This window comes from Pavona decussata, unplaced genomic scaffold, assembly GCF_977016875.1.
Source record: "Pavona decussata unplaced genomic scaffold, jaPavDecu1.1 SCAFFOLD_56, whole genome shotgun sequence".
Classification (NCBI taxonomy): Eukaryota; Metazoa; Cnidaria; class Anthozoa; order Scleractinia; family Agariciidae; genus Pavona; species Pavona decussata.
The window spans coordinates 769,249-785,647 of record NW_028145478.1 but is presented as its reverse complement, the minus strand read 5'-3'; the positions used below and the strand labels follow the sequence as shown (position 1 = coordinate 785,647).

General features: G+C 38.4%; 2 protein-coding genes across 2 annotated transcripts in view; both read left to right on the top strand.

Moving 5' to 3' along the window:
• Positions 1-2,440, top strand: part of LOC146480054 (uncharacterized) — a 46,027-nt gene extending 43,587 nt beyond the window's left edge. The window contains exons 20-21 of the mRNA XM_085110114.1: positions 129-225; positions 1,476-2,440. Of these exons, the coding sequence (XP_084966240.1) occupies positions 129-225; positions 1,476-1,662 (284 nt within the window). The 3' untranslated portion in view covers positions 1,663-2,440. The remainder of the gene's footprint in view (positions 1-128; positions 226-1,475) is intronic.
• A 5,801-nt stretch (positions 2,441-8,241) lies between these two features.
• LOC146480053 (kinesin-like protein KIF17) lies at positions 8,242-15,795 on the top strand. Its single transcript, XM_085110115.1, has 4 exons — positions 8,242-8,814; positions 11,622-12,938; positions 13,801-14,591; positions 15,669-15,795. Exons 2-4 carry the CDS (start codon positions 11,792-11,794, stop codon positions 15,765-15,767), a joined length of 2,037 nt encoding a protein of 678 aa, XP_084966241.1. The 5' UTR covers positions 8,242-8,814; positions 11,622-11,791; the 3' UTR covers positions 15,768-15,795.
• Positions 15,796-16,399: the final 604 nt, after the last annotated feature.

Sequence of the window (16,399 nt, the reverse complement as noted above, 5' to 3'; positions counted from 1 at the left end):
ACCCTGAGAATCAGTTAGAAGTACAAGTCTTGTAAGTTAAAATCAGTGCGAACATCTTCTTGGAAGAGGACAGTGCCACTGGAATTCATGTACAATTTTAAGCACATAATAAAAATCTCTTTTTACAGGAGGAAATCCATATCCTGGAGTAAGCAACAAAGAGTTGTACAGTCTTCTTAAGACAGGATATCGCATGGAGAAACCAGACTCGTGTTCGCATGAAATGTAAGTTGTCGATGTTTTTGTCTTTGTTGTTTTCCACTGGCGTGCCCTTGATGGGCTTGTCAAGCGTGAAAAAAAGCAAGTTGATCCACAGCTGCCTCGAGGTCGTTGTAAACAGTGAGTGAGCATTTGTGAAGCTATTTGTAAGATTGGTATCACAATACTGACATTTAAGCAACACTGGCGTTAGGACGCCGACCCTTTATTTTACCAAGTGCAATATGACGACCCTCTACCTGCCGCCATTTCACTTCTGACATTTTCTGTCCTGTAGCCTGCACCCTAGAAGATGTTTAGAGGGACGTTTGCGTTCCTAAAAAAAATATTCAAGTTTAAGATTGTTCACTTTTTATTGTTGAGCACAAAGCCAGTTATTACAGCAAAGAGCGCGGGAGACCTCGCCCATCCCTGGTAAGCTCCAATCGTGATCATTAATCAGTCGGGTTCATTCATACTTAATAAAGGCAGATTTCTCACTGCTTCCATATACAGCCCAATGAGGCAAACAAGCCATGGTGTTTGGAACAAATTCCTTACCATAATAACGGTAAAACTTGCACATCAACGTTGCATCCTGTTCTTAACTGTACTGCTCAAAGCATCATCGTTTAATAATTTCTTTGTTAAGTACAATTCAATTATTCTTAATTTTCAGGCAATTATTTTGGTAAGGTGAAAAACGGTTCAAAAGATCATTGATAAGCCATAAAATGCTATTTCTCCAGGAAGAGTGTGGAAGTAATCCACGTTTATTTAGCCTTTTTAGCGAAGGCAAGAAGGAGACATAAATCCGCCATAAATCCCCCCCAGACCACAACATAAGGCAGACAGGGGACACACGTTCACTTCTCTTTTCGAACGTGCTGCGGCATTACTGTTCTATAACGATCACAACTAATTTAGTATGAGAGGTGTAAGAGACATAACGAACGGGTTAACGTCACCGCCCAATGACACGACGATCAAAAAGTCATATTACCTAATATTAAAGGTACATGAATCCCGTGATGAAAATGTTTTCAAAAGAAAACCTCAAACGAAAAACTTTAAGCAGGTTCCCCGCGTATGAAATCTTTCGCTCCCATTCCTAGCCCTCTCTTTTTTCAGCTCGAAATATGTCTTTCTTGGTCTTAACAACATGAACGCCTGAAACAAACTAGCGACTAGTCGCCTTTTCTTAGAGCAAACCTGTCCTTAAACTGTGTTACTTTTGAAACCAGTGTTTAACATAAGATAATACTGCCATATGTTAGATTTCAGTTGGTGATGGAGTGTTGGAATGAGAACCCGACTGAGCGACCAACATTTGAACAGGTGACGAAATTACTGGAGAAGATGCTGATGAAAGACACTCCTTACTTTGTACCTGAACAACTGGATGAGTCGAAGGCATACTACAATGAGATGGCTGAGGAGGAAGTGGCTATGGAAGCCACCTAGGAAAATCGTCTTCTAAAGTTTTGTGAAGAACTAAAAACGAAAGTCAGCTTTTATTGTCAACGTCAGCAGTGAGAAGCTGATGTTTTTTGTTAGCTTTAGCTTTTTATAGATTCATTGTTAAGATTGTTTTTCTTAATCTCGGTTCCAGACCCCTTATCACTATTATATATAAAGTTGTAAAAAAGTTTAACGGTCACTTTTGAAAATGTAGCATACGAAACGTAAAGTTATATGAAATGCCCAAGTTTATTATGTTTATCACACCTGTTTGTATTTTATTTCTGATCAAGCTACGATGGCCCAAGAACAAAAGTATTTATGATACATTTAGTTAATCATTTGGGCTGTAGTTGCCGTAATACATTTAGTTAATCATTTGGGCTGTAGTTGTCGTGTTAGAAATGTGCAATGATCCATCAAAAATCAGTTATTTCGTTTACAGGGCAAGACGTCTTTCATTTCGTAGAAGGGAGAGCATGGAAAGAAGATAATATTTGAATTGTTTCGGATGGTGTAAAAAGGAAAGAAAACGTTTATGTTCACAGCAGGTAATTAATTTATAATCGATTAGAACATAAAATATGTAACTATTATTAGTCGGTTATTGCCTAATGGTGTCGAGAACGTACAATTTTAAATAAGGATTAATAAGACATTCAGTCTGATGTATGATGCATAAAAATCGTCACATTTTCTCCTGTACCATGTAATAATTTACAAGTGCAAAATAAAAAGAAAGCAGTGTTTCAAATTTATTGACAGCAGAGTGATAATAGTTCCAAAACTAATCTAAAACAATAATCCAGTAAATATCCGATTAGCTGTTAAGATAACAAGCAAGGTTGAAAACCATGATGCAGTAAACATGTTAAAATTATTGCAGCTGAGAGTAACATATTAAAAGATTTCGAAACTAATACCTGACTTGACTTGTAAATGTCCGCTACAGCTAACTTTCACCCACCCAGTCCTTTTATGCAAGGCCCTAACCAAATGGTTCGCGCTCAACACTTAAGAATTGGTTCATACTTAGCGTGCGTATATCGAGTTATGGATGCACGCGGGAAGTTGGGAGAGCACGAGAGAAGCCAACCTCGTTCCCAGGGTCTCTCCTCTTCACGTCTCAGGGAGCGAGAGAGGAAACCCTGGTTGGGGCTGGTCACGTGTCTCCCAGAGAAAAATTGGACCCAGTGAGGGGTCCTTCACTTCCTATTTTTTGGCAAGATTTATTGTCCACTTCACTTCCGCTTTGCTGCGCGAAGCCTACGCGAAACTCATTCAACTGGCTATGTTTTCCAGTAGTCTTCACTTTGCGAGTCATTGTAACATTAATCTGAAAGCTTAACAAAGTCCGTTGTCTTGAGGCGCTGTACTTTGGATAATCACTGTGCATAAACGACAAAATTAACAGTGGACGAACAGCGCCTTCCACTTCAATTCATGGAGTTGTAATAGTGATTTATTCTAGGTTTGAATGCACTGATGAAAGATCAGATCTGAAGAACTAAGGAAGGAAATTTGAAAGGAATCGGGCCGATGTCTAACTGTTCTGAAAGGTCGTTCTGCAGCAACTACGCTGCTGACAGAGCGTTTCTTTCTGGAAAATCTTTTAGCATAAGCGCAGTCGTTCGTGTCTCTAGTATTTAGCGTCGTTGATTTGTTTACGTCCCCTTTTCTCTCGGGACGTAAACAAAGCAACGATGCGAAATACTAGAGACGCGAACGACCACGCACATGCTTAAAGATTTGCCAGCAAAAAACGCTCTAGCTCTGTTAGCAGGTTGCAGCAACAAACAATACACGTCACAGAAAATAACACATAAGCAGAACACTTTCGGAAGGAGGATGTACGGTATAACAACATGAATACGGTAAATTTTTCACGGATCTTTCAATGAACAAAGAAAACCCTTTCGAAATACCGTAATCGTTGCAAAACAATAACGAAATAACCTTTGTTCCAGTTGATGGCGTTAAAGTGAAATTTAGTCTGCGGCTACAATGGCTCCGAGATACATTTCCAGTCATGTTTGATTCTTTTCTGGCCGTCAAATGCGGCGCGGAGGACGACTCCTCGATGCACCGCTTGACCTTAACGATGCCTGACTTTCAGCCATCCCTCCCGTCGTTGTAAATACCAGTGGAGTGAATGTGCCTTGCTCTATTTCTGTGACGCGAGAGTTGTATTTTCGCTTCTTTTCCTTTTCATGAATCCTGTAAATTTGCTTGGGGCTAAGATCTCTATTATATAATAATAATAATAATAATAATAATAATAATAATAATAATAATAATAATAATAAAATTATTATAATAATAACAACAATGATATCTGAAATAAATGTGATGGTATATTTTCAGCCTGGTGAATGAATGAGAATGATGTATTATTCTAGAAAGTGACACAGGCATACTCGAAAAAAAAATCCGAGTGCTATAATGAGGAATCGAATCTAAGACTTTCGGATTACTAGTTCGAATGCCCTACCACTGAGCTACAGGAGACTCGACGCCATTACAGGCCCGTAGCAGGGGGAGGGGCAGAGGGGGCTTGAGCCCCCCCAGAATTTTTGGAAGTTACAAAACAAGTTGCCAAAAAGTAAATAATTAAACCAAATTAATGTGCAGCAATCAGTCTTGAACTCTGACGCTGCAAATACCTTTTCACAACCCTTCAAAAATGTGTATACTACCTGTCAGTTTCCTTCGCTAACAGTTTGTTTTTATATACAACAACAAAGGTACTCCTACCTTGTGAATCGGAAATAAGAACAAAAATGGATCGAAATCAACAAATCTTAAGCCCTAAAAGCTGTTGAAATAAACTACTTGTTTTCTAAGACATCCGCTCATTTATAGCATACAAACGTCCTTAGACCTCCTTAGTGTATAACAATTTAGTGTTCGCGCGTTGTCGAAAGACACACAAATATGTCCTCTCAAAAGCCAGAGAAAAAATTCTCCCACTGTCCAGCTCAAGCCAAATTTTAAAAGAGAAAGAAAAATTTGTCGTCGTTTGTTTACGTCCTCCTTCAATCGTGAAATTAGGAAACTTCACATGGTAGTGCACGTAAAAGAAACGGCAAAATAATGTACCAAAAAATGTGATGCAGGTGCAAAGTTATTGTTTTACTTACTAAATCTACTGGTTGTTTTTTCTTTTTTTTTTTGATGTTCTCGTTGCATCTTAAACTCCCTAATCAGTCTTTTTTTGGGGGTGACGCGGGGGGGGGGGGGGGGGTGTAGTTTTGTTTAACCATTTTGCTAAGCCCCCTCAGTTCTTTTAGCCTTGCTACGGGCCTGCATTAAACTAGGTTCATGGGACAAATATCCTGCATATTGCTAGGATTTGAATGTCGAACGTGTGGTAGATGAAATAAATGTGATGGTATATTTTCAGCCTGGTGAATGAATGAGAATGTTGTATTATTCCAGAAAGTGACACAGGCATACTCGGAAAAAAAAAAGGATATTTGTCCCATGAACCTAGTTTAATGGCCTTAGCTCCCACGAGTCTCCTGTAGCTCAGTGGTAGAGTATCCGAACCAGTAATCGAAGGTCTTAGGTTCGACTCCTGATAGGAGCACTCGGATTTTTTTCTAAAATAGTACATCATTCTCATTCATTCACCGGCTGAAAATATACCATCACATTTATTTCATATGCCACACGTTCGACATTCAAATCCTAGCAGTATGCAAGATATTTGCATATTTGTCCCATGAACCTAGTTTAATGGCCTTAAGGCGCTGTTACACTAGGCAATTTTTCTTGCAACTTGTCTCGCAATTTTGTTGCGGCGTTGCGACACAAGTTGCACGAATCGTTGCCTAGTGTAACATGCTCTGAAATGAACTTGTCTCGCAACGTTTTTTTGCAGTCACCGTTGAACGAAGTAGACCTGACTTCCACTTCTCGCAACTGTTGCGGAAACAAAACATTGCGAGACATGCTCATTTCAGGGCATGTTACACTGGGCAACGATTCGTGCAACTTGTGTCGCAACAAAATTGCGAGACAAGTTGCAAGAAAAATTGCCCAGTGAAACAGCGCCTTTAGCTCCCACGGGTCTCCTGTAGCTCAGTGGCAGAGCATCCGAACTAGTAATCGGAAGGTCTTAGATTCGACTCCTCATAGGAGCACTCGGATTCTTTTTCCGAGTATGCCTGTGTCACTTTCCAGAATAATACATCATTCTCAACAATGATATCGTTTACAGGTTTCATGAGTCAACTAAAATAGCAACAAATTTTTGTACACCTCTTGCTCCTTTTGTATATACAGTCACCTCCCTTAATTAGGGACACCCTCGGGACCACGAGTTAGTGTCCTTAATAGCGAGAGTCCGTAATAGTGGGAATTTTTTTTCAGTCAAACGTCTGTTGCCGGGGATTTAACTGCTGTCCGTATTATCAAGGCGTCCGTTATAGCGAGGTGTCCTAAAGGCGAGAGTTGACTGAGTGTATAACTCGACCTTTTGGAAGTGCTACTTTCAAGTGCAACTGTGTGTTGTATACCCTTTACGCAATACGTCTAAGATTTATCAGCCACCAATCCCAGATACCTTCAAACTACATATGCGATGTCTTTGCATTGAGTGGGAATTGAAGACAACTTGTACGGAGGTCAACTTCAAGTTAACGAGGGCTTGCGGTCAATTTTACGACATACAGGAAAAACTTCTCGTTGTATTACGACCAGTAAAAAATCTGGCATTTGGGCAAGTGAAACTATCAACTAATCATTTTCAGGTCATTGAACAAATGTCACACAATATGTGTATCCCTCACATCACCTTTAGGGGAGCAGGGACGGCACAGTGGCCCGGGTTCGATTCTCGGACTTGGTGTCATATTTGGGTTAAGTTTGTTGTTGGTTCTCGTCTTTGTTCCGAGAGGTTTTTCTCCGGGTACTTCGGTTCTCCGCTTTCCTCAAAAACTAATTCCAATTCGATTTGGAATCCGAGGACCACAGATTGTCAGTCGTAAAGACTGTTAAGTGTCACCCTCGTTAAACAAATTCGATTTATTTATTTATTTATTTATTTATTTATTTATTTTATATTTATTTACATCGATTTTCTCTATGACATGTTCTTGAGGGCAAGCCGACGGTTGCACGGCATCGTTTTGGAAGATACGTTATAGACTTTCGGATCTCCTTTCCTGCACCTCTTCGCATATTTTGGAAATTGGACCTGCGTCACCCAAAAGCTTACACCCGCGAACATGAACTCTACTGTTATACTCTTGATGAATGGCTTCATTATTCCTGTCCTATTCCTAACTCTCTGAAAGCAATATAACCAACAGAGATGGTTGGAGTTAATCTCGCAAATCGGCTAACTTTTATGCGACACAAAATGATAATGCAAGCTGTATGCATTTATGCATTAAAGTTTGTGTTTAGCACATTGCTCACCTATGAATTTGACAACACTCACCTATCAGTTTAGTGCAACGCTCACATATTAATTTCAGTCGAAATCACCGAAGATGGTGGTTGCATACCAGTGTCCGCCCAACAATGTGATAACCGTCCGTATATAAATTGTTATAACATGCATGTAACCCCTGATTTACTTCAATTGAAGAAACAATTATGCTAGATGTTTTTTGAAAGCATAACTTCAGTAGTAAACATAATTCTTGTAAGTGCAAACAATGCCATACAACCTAGCGGGATTTCAACGCGCTCTTTAGTTCAAAAGCTGTAGCTGTAGCAATATTCTAATTCGAAAAAAAAACGTCCACAAAATAATTTCCATGGGGGATTTCTATGAGAAACAGTCATGACATAAAATTCGTACAAACAGCTTAGTGATGCCACCTTACTTAGGGTTGTTTTTTCCCGAATCAACTTCAGGGATATAAATTACGTATATATACAAGACTTATCAAGTTTACTTACTGGTTAATTTTTTTCTTTTGGTCTTTCTATTTTGTATTTTTCTTTTGTATGTGTTGTCTGGTTTGTAGGGAAATGAAGACAAAACCACCACCAGACGAACCAGCCGTTTCTTACTTGTTCAAGTCCACATGGAAAAACAACAAAATGGGAAGATGACAGCAAACTAACGCTACTCGTCGAAAGTAATTAATTAAGAATTAACGACTAATCTTCAAGTATACTTGGTGCTATCAATTTTCCGCCATGTTTTCTCATCAGTAGACGTCTTTCGTGACAAGTATTTGAAACCTCCGAGCATAACCTGCCTTTCGGTTTTGACGTATCTGATTCCCGCTTAAGACAAAAGTGAAAAGCGCTCGATACGCAGAACACGATTGCTTTTTAAATGAACTTGTTTTTGCGGCCAAAATGATGTTCAGCGAAATTGACCATATATTATATTTTTCGTTGCATAAAGCGGTATTGCTCTTTAATGGTGCTCCTTAGTAGTGCGTAGTAGAAAATATCTCATCGCTTAAGAATGCTGTTTATTAGCCATGAAAGGATTACCACATCAAGTTCACTGACTCTGACGTCAAGCGTCGCTTATCACTGCACTTGGCTGCGTTTCTAGGAAACCGATATACGGTCTATTGAAAACTGATCAGGTTCGGCTAAATCTACTCAGGAATAAACACTTTAAGTAATTTATCTTAAATTCAAAAATAAAGCGAGTTAGTTTCATGAGATTCCAATTACAACCACATTATAGCATTTATAAGATGCAAAATCGAGACATCAAAACTTCCTGTAAATTGTAAAGATATTCTTTGCTGGCCCGTAGTTATGTTAAAGTTCCTTTCTTCTTCAATATAGCTGTTCTGCTTACAATGGTTGCTTTGTATTAATACTCGTAGGAACGTTCTTGGACAATGACTGTAGCAAAAGTTTTGCCAATTTTACCGCTGTTTTTACTCTGGATGACGTTTGTTTTTGTGAGCGCCATTGACGACCAAGTCTAGCGTTCAAAAATATGACACATTACATTGATTGTGACCACTTGATCACTTAGTTTAAGTGTTTAAGGAATTTAACGTAAAATCAACTAAGTCTACTCAGCCATAGATTTGCTGAATATTTGATTTCCAGGGGAGTTGAAACACCGTTTCGTTCAAGTTTTTCTTGGGACGGTAGTTAAAGTCTGTAGATCGGCTTAATGCGGGATGAAATGTTCATATGCTTTGGCAACTTGGAGAGGAACAGGTAGGTACTGAGGATGAGGTTCTCAAACAAACTCTTTTTTGCAATGTTTAAAATTTAGCACGCAGAGAACGTCCTTACTTCATGGTGACAAGATGGAAGAATCCAGCGAGTTTAACTATTGCTAGCTCACCAGTTCCGAAATCAGGCGGGTGTGTACATCTTTGCACGAAACCACACTTATAAATTTAGCTCGAAATTTAGTCTCTAGTTAGATCTGTCAGAGAACAACAGAACTAATACTAACTTGTAAATACCAGCGGGTATTTCATGGCTGGTACCTAACTCAAAGAACACATCAAGAATATAATACCAACAGGGATCTCTCCGGGATACTTGTAAAGCAATGTTTAAATCCTTGCATGTTTTGTCCAAACTTATAATTTTGACCTTTAATTTACATTCTTGTGTCGTTTTTTTTTTTATATATATATAATAATGCCCCGTAGGGGATATGTTGTCATAGTTTTAATGACGAGGTGTTATACTATCTCCAGTTCAGTTCGTAAGCATGGCTGATTCAGTCACACTTTCTATCTACCTATTCCTTCTTTTTTCAAGAATTCGCCAAAAACATAACACTTAACATTGTTTTTATCAACGTAATTAGTGCTCCTTAAATCCGTGTGACGAGTAAATTCACGCAATATCCTTTTATTCTTGTTTTGGCACAACGAATTTTGAGAAAGCCATAACCGGCTGACTCTGCCGGATAAGCTTAACAGTCACAAGGAACATAAAGAAAACCAAACATATAGCTTTGCATGTTATCTTTCTTTCGTGTTCTCTGCTACAAATAACCTAAGTACCGTCGCTAAATAGTAGCACAAATTAAATGGCTAATAATTCTAAGTTCTTTCAGTACCAAAATATATGCCAGTTTGTTTCAATTCTTTTTCTTCAGTTCGCCCTTTAAGCAACTGAAAATACCCTTAAGGTTTTAGATATGAAATGCACATTTTCAAGATATAGTAAGAGTTATGGATTTAATTCTTGCTTGACAAACTCAGTTTTTTCCAGGCTAGAAATCCTGGTACCTGTTGCATGGATCGGTGACGCTTCGATTGGTTCAGTCAGTTGAAACAAACAATTCTTTCAGTTCCGTTAAGAGTGTTGGATAAATTTACGTTATTTTCGCGCGTCTAACACGAACTGAAGCTCTTTGCTCCAACACGGCCATTCGTAAAGAAAATAGGCAACAATTTTATTTCCATTCATTGCAGGTGAGCAGGCATGGGCAGGTGGCGAAAGGGGCAAAATAAAACATCAACTAGTTTATTCACTTCCGTGATGTTGACCTAATTTCTCGCAACAAATATTATACAAATTGTATAGAAACTTGTAAAACAGATAGCATTTTGGTCTCTAAGCCTTTAGTCCATCAAATATTTCCATTGTTCCTTGCGACTGGACAAACTGCTTCGGGTTACGCAATATACCACAACTAAAACTAGAACATATCTCGTGGAATCCTTCAAGTAATATTCACCAATTTTCAATTTAACAAGTTGACGTCACTTTTTTATACGTCTGTCCTAAAAAACGATAAATTTCGTCATAACATTGTCAAAGTTTGCTATGGATCCATAGCAACTTTGAGACTGTGCTATGATGATAATTTACCATCAATTAGAGAACAGACACACAAGTAAATGACATCAATTTGTTATCTTAAAAGCGAAAACATTAAATACATTCAAATGCCAGTAAATTAAGTACAAAACAGTAAGAAAGCATATATGCAAGATCTCAAAAACAAGAATTTCATGGCAATAATTCGGAGAATTATACTCTCGAAAACAAACGTTCTGAAACAAATAACTCCCTGATACATGGGACAATTTTGAAAATAACATTAACTTCAGTTGAAAGTATCCTAAAAATAAATTTCCTGCAGCACAGCTCGTTTCAGCTCGCGTCATTTCAGTCTCAGCACCGATTTCCCGCTCATTGCCAATTGGTTGTCAGTAAAACCCAGGGAAGGATGTTTTTTTTCCTTTTGCTCTTTTCCGTGTTTCTTTGTTCAATTATTTCACGAGTTAGTTTTAAGGCGGATAGATTAGTTTTGGGAAGAAAAAAAAAGCCTCAACGAGTTCATTTTTTTTGACGTTTACTTCTTAGACCTTTCAGATGTGGTCTTCGGTTCCCTTACGTTAGAATCTTACTTACATGTCTTGTGTAGTACATTCTGCGTCTTAAGCAGTTCATATGTTTGGTCGCATCGAGTAGATGAAAAAATTGATACTCACACAATGTCTGCACATTATTTTATTACTCCTATGGGAAGTTGGGGTGCTTTTATAATATGAAAAATAAAAAAGAAAAAGCAAACATACATTGTATGCAACCACTTTGATTCTAATTCGTTCCTTGCTTATCTGACAGAGAAAAAAGATATCGCAAATATCCACTTTCACGTGACAATTTGAGGTAATATTTGAACTTATTTATTGCCAGTTAAAAAGAAAAGTGTGGCCGTACCGTTACCAAAACAATACAGACGCACGAAGAGTCAGTCAAAATAAAAAGAAATTCAGACTAACGTTTGCAGCCGGTTGTATTCTAAATGTCCCAAATGCTTGCTAAGTTGGTCACTGCGGAGAAATGTTGACGTTATAGGACTCAAAGTTTCAAGAATTATTGTGATAGGATGTCAGTGAAATTTAAATAAATTTAAAGTAATTTTGCGTCATATGAGGGACCTCGCAACTTATCAGTATTTTCAATCCTATTGTCGTATGAACTGCTAACTTTCTAGTTTGAGTAAACGTGAGATTAACTTAGCCTTTTTCTCCCTCCTCACTTTGCAGCCCTTCATATTGAAAAAAAGAGCTCTGGAAGTAGAGATGAAGCATCGAGCCAGTGAGAATAATGACTTTGAAACCGACTGAAGTTTTGTAACTAACCGACCAGGTGCACTGGAATTTGTCCGTTAATAGCATTGCCTTGTTGGTTTACCTCTGATGCCGAGAGGCCCAGCATGAGCGAAAGTGTCAAAGTTATTGTGCGCTGTAGACCATTGAATGAAAAAGAGCGGGAAATGAAGACAAGATTAGTCATAGAAACGGACTGTTCACTGCATCAATGTACTATAAAGAAGCCAGGCGATGATTCAAAATTTGCCAAGATTTTTACTTTCGATGGTGTCTATGGGATTTCAAGCAGCGCGGAGAAAATATATTCTGAAATTGTGCTTCCAATTGTAAATGGCGTTATCGAAGGATACAACGGGACCGTATTTGCATACGGTCAGACATCATGTGGAAAGACATTTACCATGGAAGGCATCCAAACCCCGTCCGCACAGAAGGGCATCATTCCTCGATGCTGTGAACATATTTTGGACAGCACTCGCCAACGCAGTTTAGAAAATCAGGCTAAATATTTACTGCGCGTATCGTATTTAGAAATATACAACGAAGAGATCAGAGACTTGCTTGTAAGGGATAGTAGGTACAAGCCTGAAATCAAGGAACACCCAGACAAAGGAATTTACGTTAAGGGATTATCCAATATAACTGTGGATAGTTACTCGGATATGCAAGAAATTCTGGAAACAGGAGGAAAGAATCGATCGGTGGGTGCGACTTTGCTCAATGCAGATTCCTCTCGGTCGCATTCCATTTTTACAGTTGATCTCGAGGCTTGCATTCGCCCTGGTCCAGGTGGGAAAGAAGTTTACCGTACAGGCAAACTCAACCTGGTGGATCTCGCTGGCAGTGAGCGTCAAAGTAAATCGGGATGTGTCGGTGAGCGATTTAAGGAATCGACGAAAATAAACTTGTCTTTATCGGTTCTTGGAAATGTCATATCAGCGTTGGTGGATGGCAAGTCTAAGCACGTTCCTTATCGTGATTCTAAACTTACAAGACTCTTGCAAGACTCGCTTGGCGGAAATTCAAAGACTTTAATGGTGGCATGCATTAGCCCAGGGGAAAATAACTATGAGGAGACCTTAAGCACTCTTAGATACGCGAAGCGTGCAAAGGATATTAAGAACAAGCCAAAGATTAATGAGGATCCAAAAGATACGATTATAAAGAGATATCACGACGAAATCCAACAGCTCAAGAGAATTATTGCCAAGGAAATTCCAGTTCCGAACCAACTTGTCAGTGAGCTTGAAGGTTGGTAAGGATTAGTTGTTATTTAATTATAAGATTTCCAATCTTTTGCAATTCCATTTCGTGACGTTAGTAGTTGGTCATTGATTTTGACGTGAGGGTCTTGACTGCCAACAAACATTAATGGGACAATAACTTTTGAACACATTTCAAGGGTTTGCGTTTGATTTAGTGATACCTTTAATCCTCGTAAATGAGGACACCGCCCTGACAAACTGAAAAAGACCCCAAGCGTTGTCAAAACTCGCACTACATAATTTAGCTAAATGTAAGGAAAGTAAGACAAGAAATACAGAAAAAAAATAAGTTATGTAGGCAATGTGTTATAATGAAACAAAGGCCTAAACAATCATTCATTCTTTTCTAAGTGATTTTCAACTGTAAATAATTCGTACTATTTAAAATATGTTCAAAGTATTTTTCATATCAAGATCACACCTGTCTGGTGAAAATCATGATTATAATTATCCTAAATAAATTGCTAAAATTAAAAAAAAGTCGATTTTAGAGAAGTTTACTTGGGTCACGAAAAAATAGCCAGGAATATTGTTTTCCCTCCTTGATTTTGATTTCTTTTAAAGCAAGGTTGTCTTAATTTTTATTTTTTACGTTATCGATACCCTGAAATTTACAAGAATTATTTCAACATTAACTATTTTGGTGAGCATGAACACTGCGTTGTCAGCCGTATTGTATTGATTTAATTTTCTCTATCATAAATCTTTTATGATCTGGTAAAGGGTAAAGCAAAAAGGAATAGACGTTGAGAGAATTGCGAGGGGCACGTTCATTTGGGTGCTCATCTAAACCTTTTTTTTTTCTTTTTTTAGTGATTATGAGGTTGTTTTGTTTTTTTGTCTTCCAGAGATGAGAGAAGGATCCACCAGTAGATCATTCAGCTACTGCCAAAGTGAAAAATCGGAAACGAGTCAATCAACTCAGATAAGAGCAAATGAATACCAAACTCGGCTCATTGAAACTGAGAAACTGCACATTAAAGCTTGTCAACAGACTACCACACTAAAAAGGGAACTCGATGAACTTAAAACGCAGTTTAGAATTCAACAAAGGCGACTTGAGTACGAAGCAAGGAAAAGCGTGCTTGAAGAACACAAAACCGCTTTAATGTTGCTGAGAGGCCGGCGGACAGTAGACGGAGGTTATGTATCGCGAACCGGGAGTTCAGGCAGGGAGACCAATGAACAGACACACTGTCGATCACCTGAATTAACAGAAGTAACACCATCTGGAGATTCTTCACCGGATATGACATCACCAAAGATTCTGCGTTTATCTGATGATGCACATTTAGGGGTTAGAAAATCAGATTTAGACTCAAAGAGAGTGAGAACGGAAGGGGCATCAAATACAGTATTGACGCCACCGCTAGAAGTGATTCCCGAACCAGTAAGGCCCCTCATGGTTTCGGTTGCAACATCAACTGATGATTTACATGATTCAGAAGCGGATGTTGAATTAAGAAGCGATAATGTAGGCGCAGACGAAGTGAGCAACTGGAATATTCGAGAAAACATACTTTGTCGAGAAGAGGCTGAAGGACGCTCTCGAAGCGTGTCACCGCAAACTGCGGAAAAGACGAGTTACGCTAACATACCAGCGCCTAAGGGTAACATCGTTTATCCTTTAGATGAAGAGGTGAGTAAAACGTATTTTCTCTAATCGTGCTATGAGTAGCGCCCGAATATAGTCCCTTTTTGTGGCACTACAGCTGTACATCGTTGTCGAGGGAAGACGTTGTACTCTGATGTGTAACTGGTTAGCAGGAACTTCGTTTGCTTTCTTTGCTTTATCGAAAAGGTGATTCGAACTACAAAATGTAATTTCACAACTCCTTGATTATTTTCTTTGCTTATGAAAATATAAAATCCCAGTGTGGGTCAATATGGCAGCTATATTAGACACGATGAAGCAAACGAAGTTTACTGCCAAGTGTCGCACAAACACACAAACAAACGGAACACGAAGAAGTCTGGCGGTAACCAAGGTTGCCGGTGTGTAATAATTATCTGTTGTTACAAACGTTAATTTAGGTCTAGTTTGGGCTTAATTAATTGATGTTTTTTGTTTGTTGGTTTTTTTGTTTCTTTTAGGAGGGTTCAGTTAACTTTTGTATGTGTTTATTCAGTTGATTACTTTAGAGCTCAGGCTGTTTACTACTCAATTTGGTTAGTCCTAGCTATCGTGATTATTGTTTGTTTGTTGCTGTTGTTTTTTCTTAACCAAGCTATCTCAATTATTTAGATCAAGTTCTCTTATTTAATATATTCTGGTGCAATTCATATGAAACAAAATAAATATTTTTTTTGTAAATATGCCTTTTTAAATTTCCCCCCTCGTAAGCTTTATTTAGACTATCGTATGGTTCTGCCAACCAACAGATTTCAGTCAATTCACATTTTACGGCTACCCGTACTACCTTCGATTTGGCTTTTGACTTCCGGCTAGTAGCAGAGAGGAAATTCACAGAAAGTAGTTTTGAGTTTCAAAGACATTTGTACTGATTAATGTATATCTGATCGAAAACAACAGTTTCATGGTCGGTGAGTTCAGTTATGAGTGGTGGATGTTCGAAACTCAAAATTTACGGTACATTTTGTATCTTCGTAGCTCTTTTTACTCGATTTTTATTTGCGCGAACCACGTTTTGTTCATCTGTAAATTAAACAACAGTTAAATTTTGATTTACCTTCTCTCATTTTGTTTCTTTTACAGGGTCCAGTGAATTTTGGATTGTGTTGTCTGTGTCCTGAAAGATCCTTTTTCGGCGAAAGACTGGAGGAGTTTTTAAGACACAAACAACAACTTTCGTAACTAATTAGGCTCTAGCTTAAATGACTTTTGTTATAAGAAAAAATGAAGAATAAAACGGTTTGAGCACATGAAGCCTTTGCAGCGCTTTTCTTCCTAGACCAGTTCCAAAATCATTTAATTTTCTGCCCTCTGACCATTAATGGCTATTATAATACTTGCATTATATTTTCCCACCCAATCGACAAGCTGCTTCCACGCTCCCCGTTCATGCATTCTTACGTGCTATTTCTGTGTGACCCGTGCAAAATTATTAAAAGGTTCTTGCAACAACGAGGAGGCTCTGCACCGAGACATGTCTATGACATCGGCTAAGACTCTTCAGTATGTACCGAATATTCCTCACGTGCTTACTATACCAACATAACTCTTCATCTCAGGATAACGCGATAAAGATAATTTATAATTATATAGTAGTCATTTCTGTCACGCAACCAAATGTTGTTCCTGCACGAACCATGACGAAAAAACGATTTTAAAAAAAATGCGTTTCCTCTTATTACATCCATATTAAGAGGAAAGGAAAACTATAGTTGACGAGTTTGAATCGAGAAAGTTCAATGTGGACTACATGACGATACGTTCAACTGAGCTATTGTCACTGTACGAGATGGCATCCGTATTGAAGAAAGCGG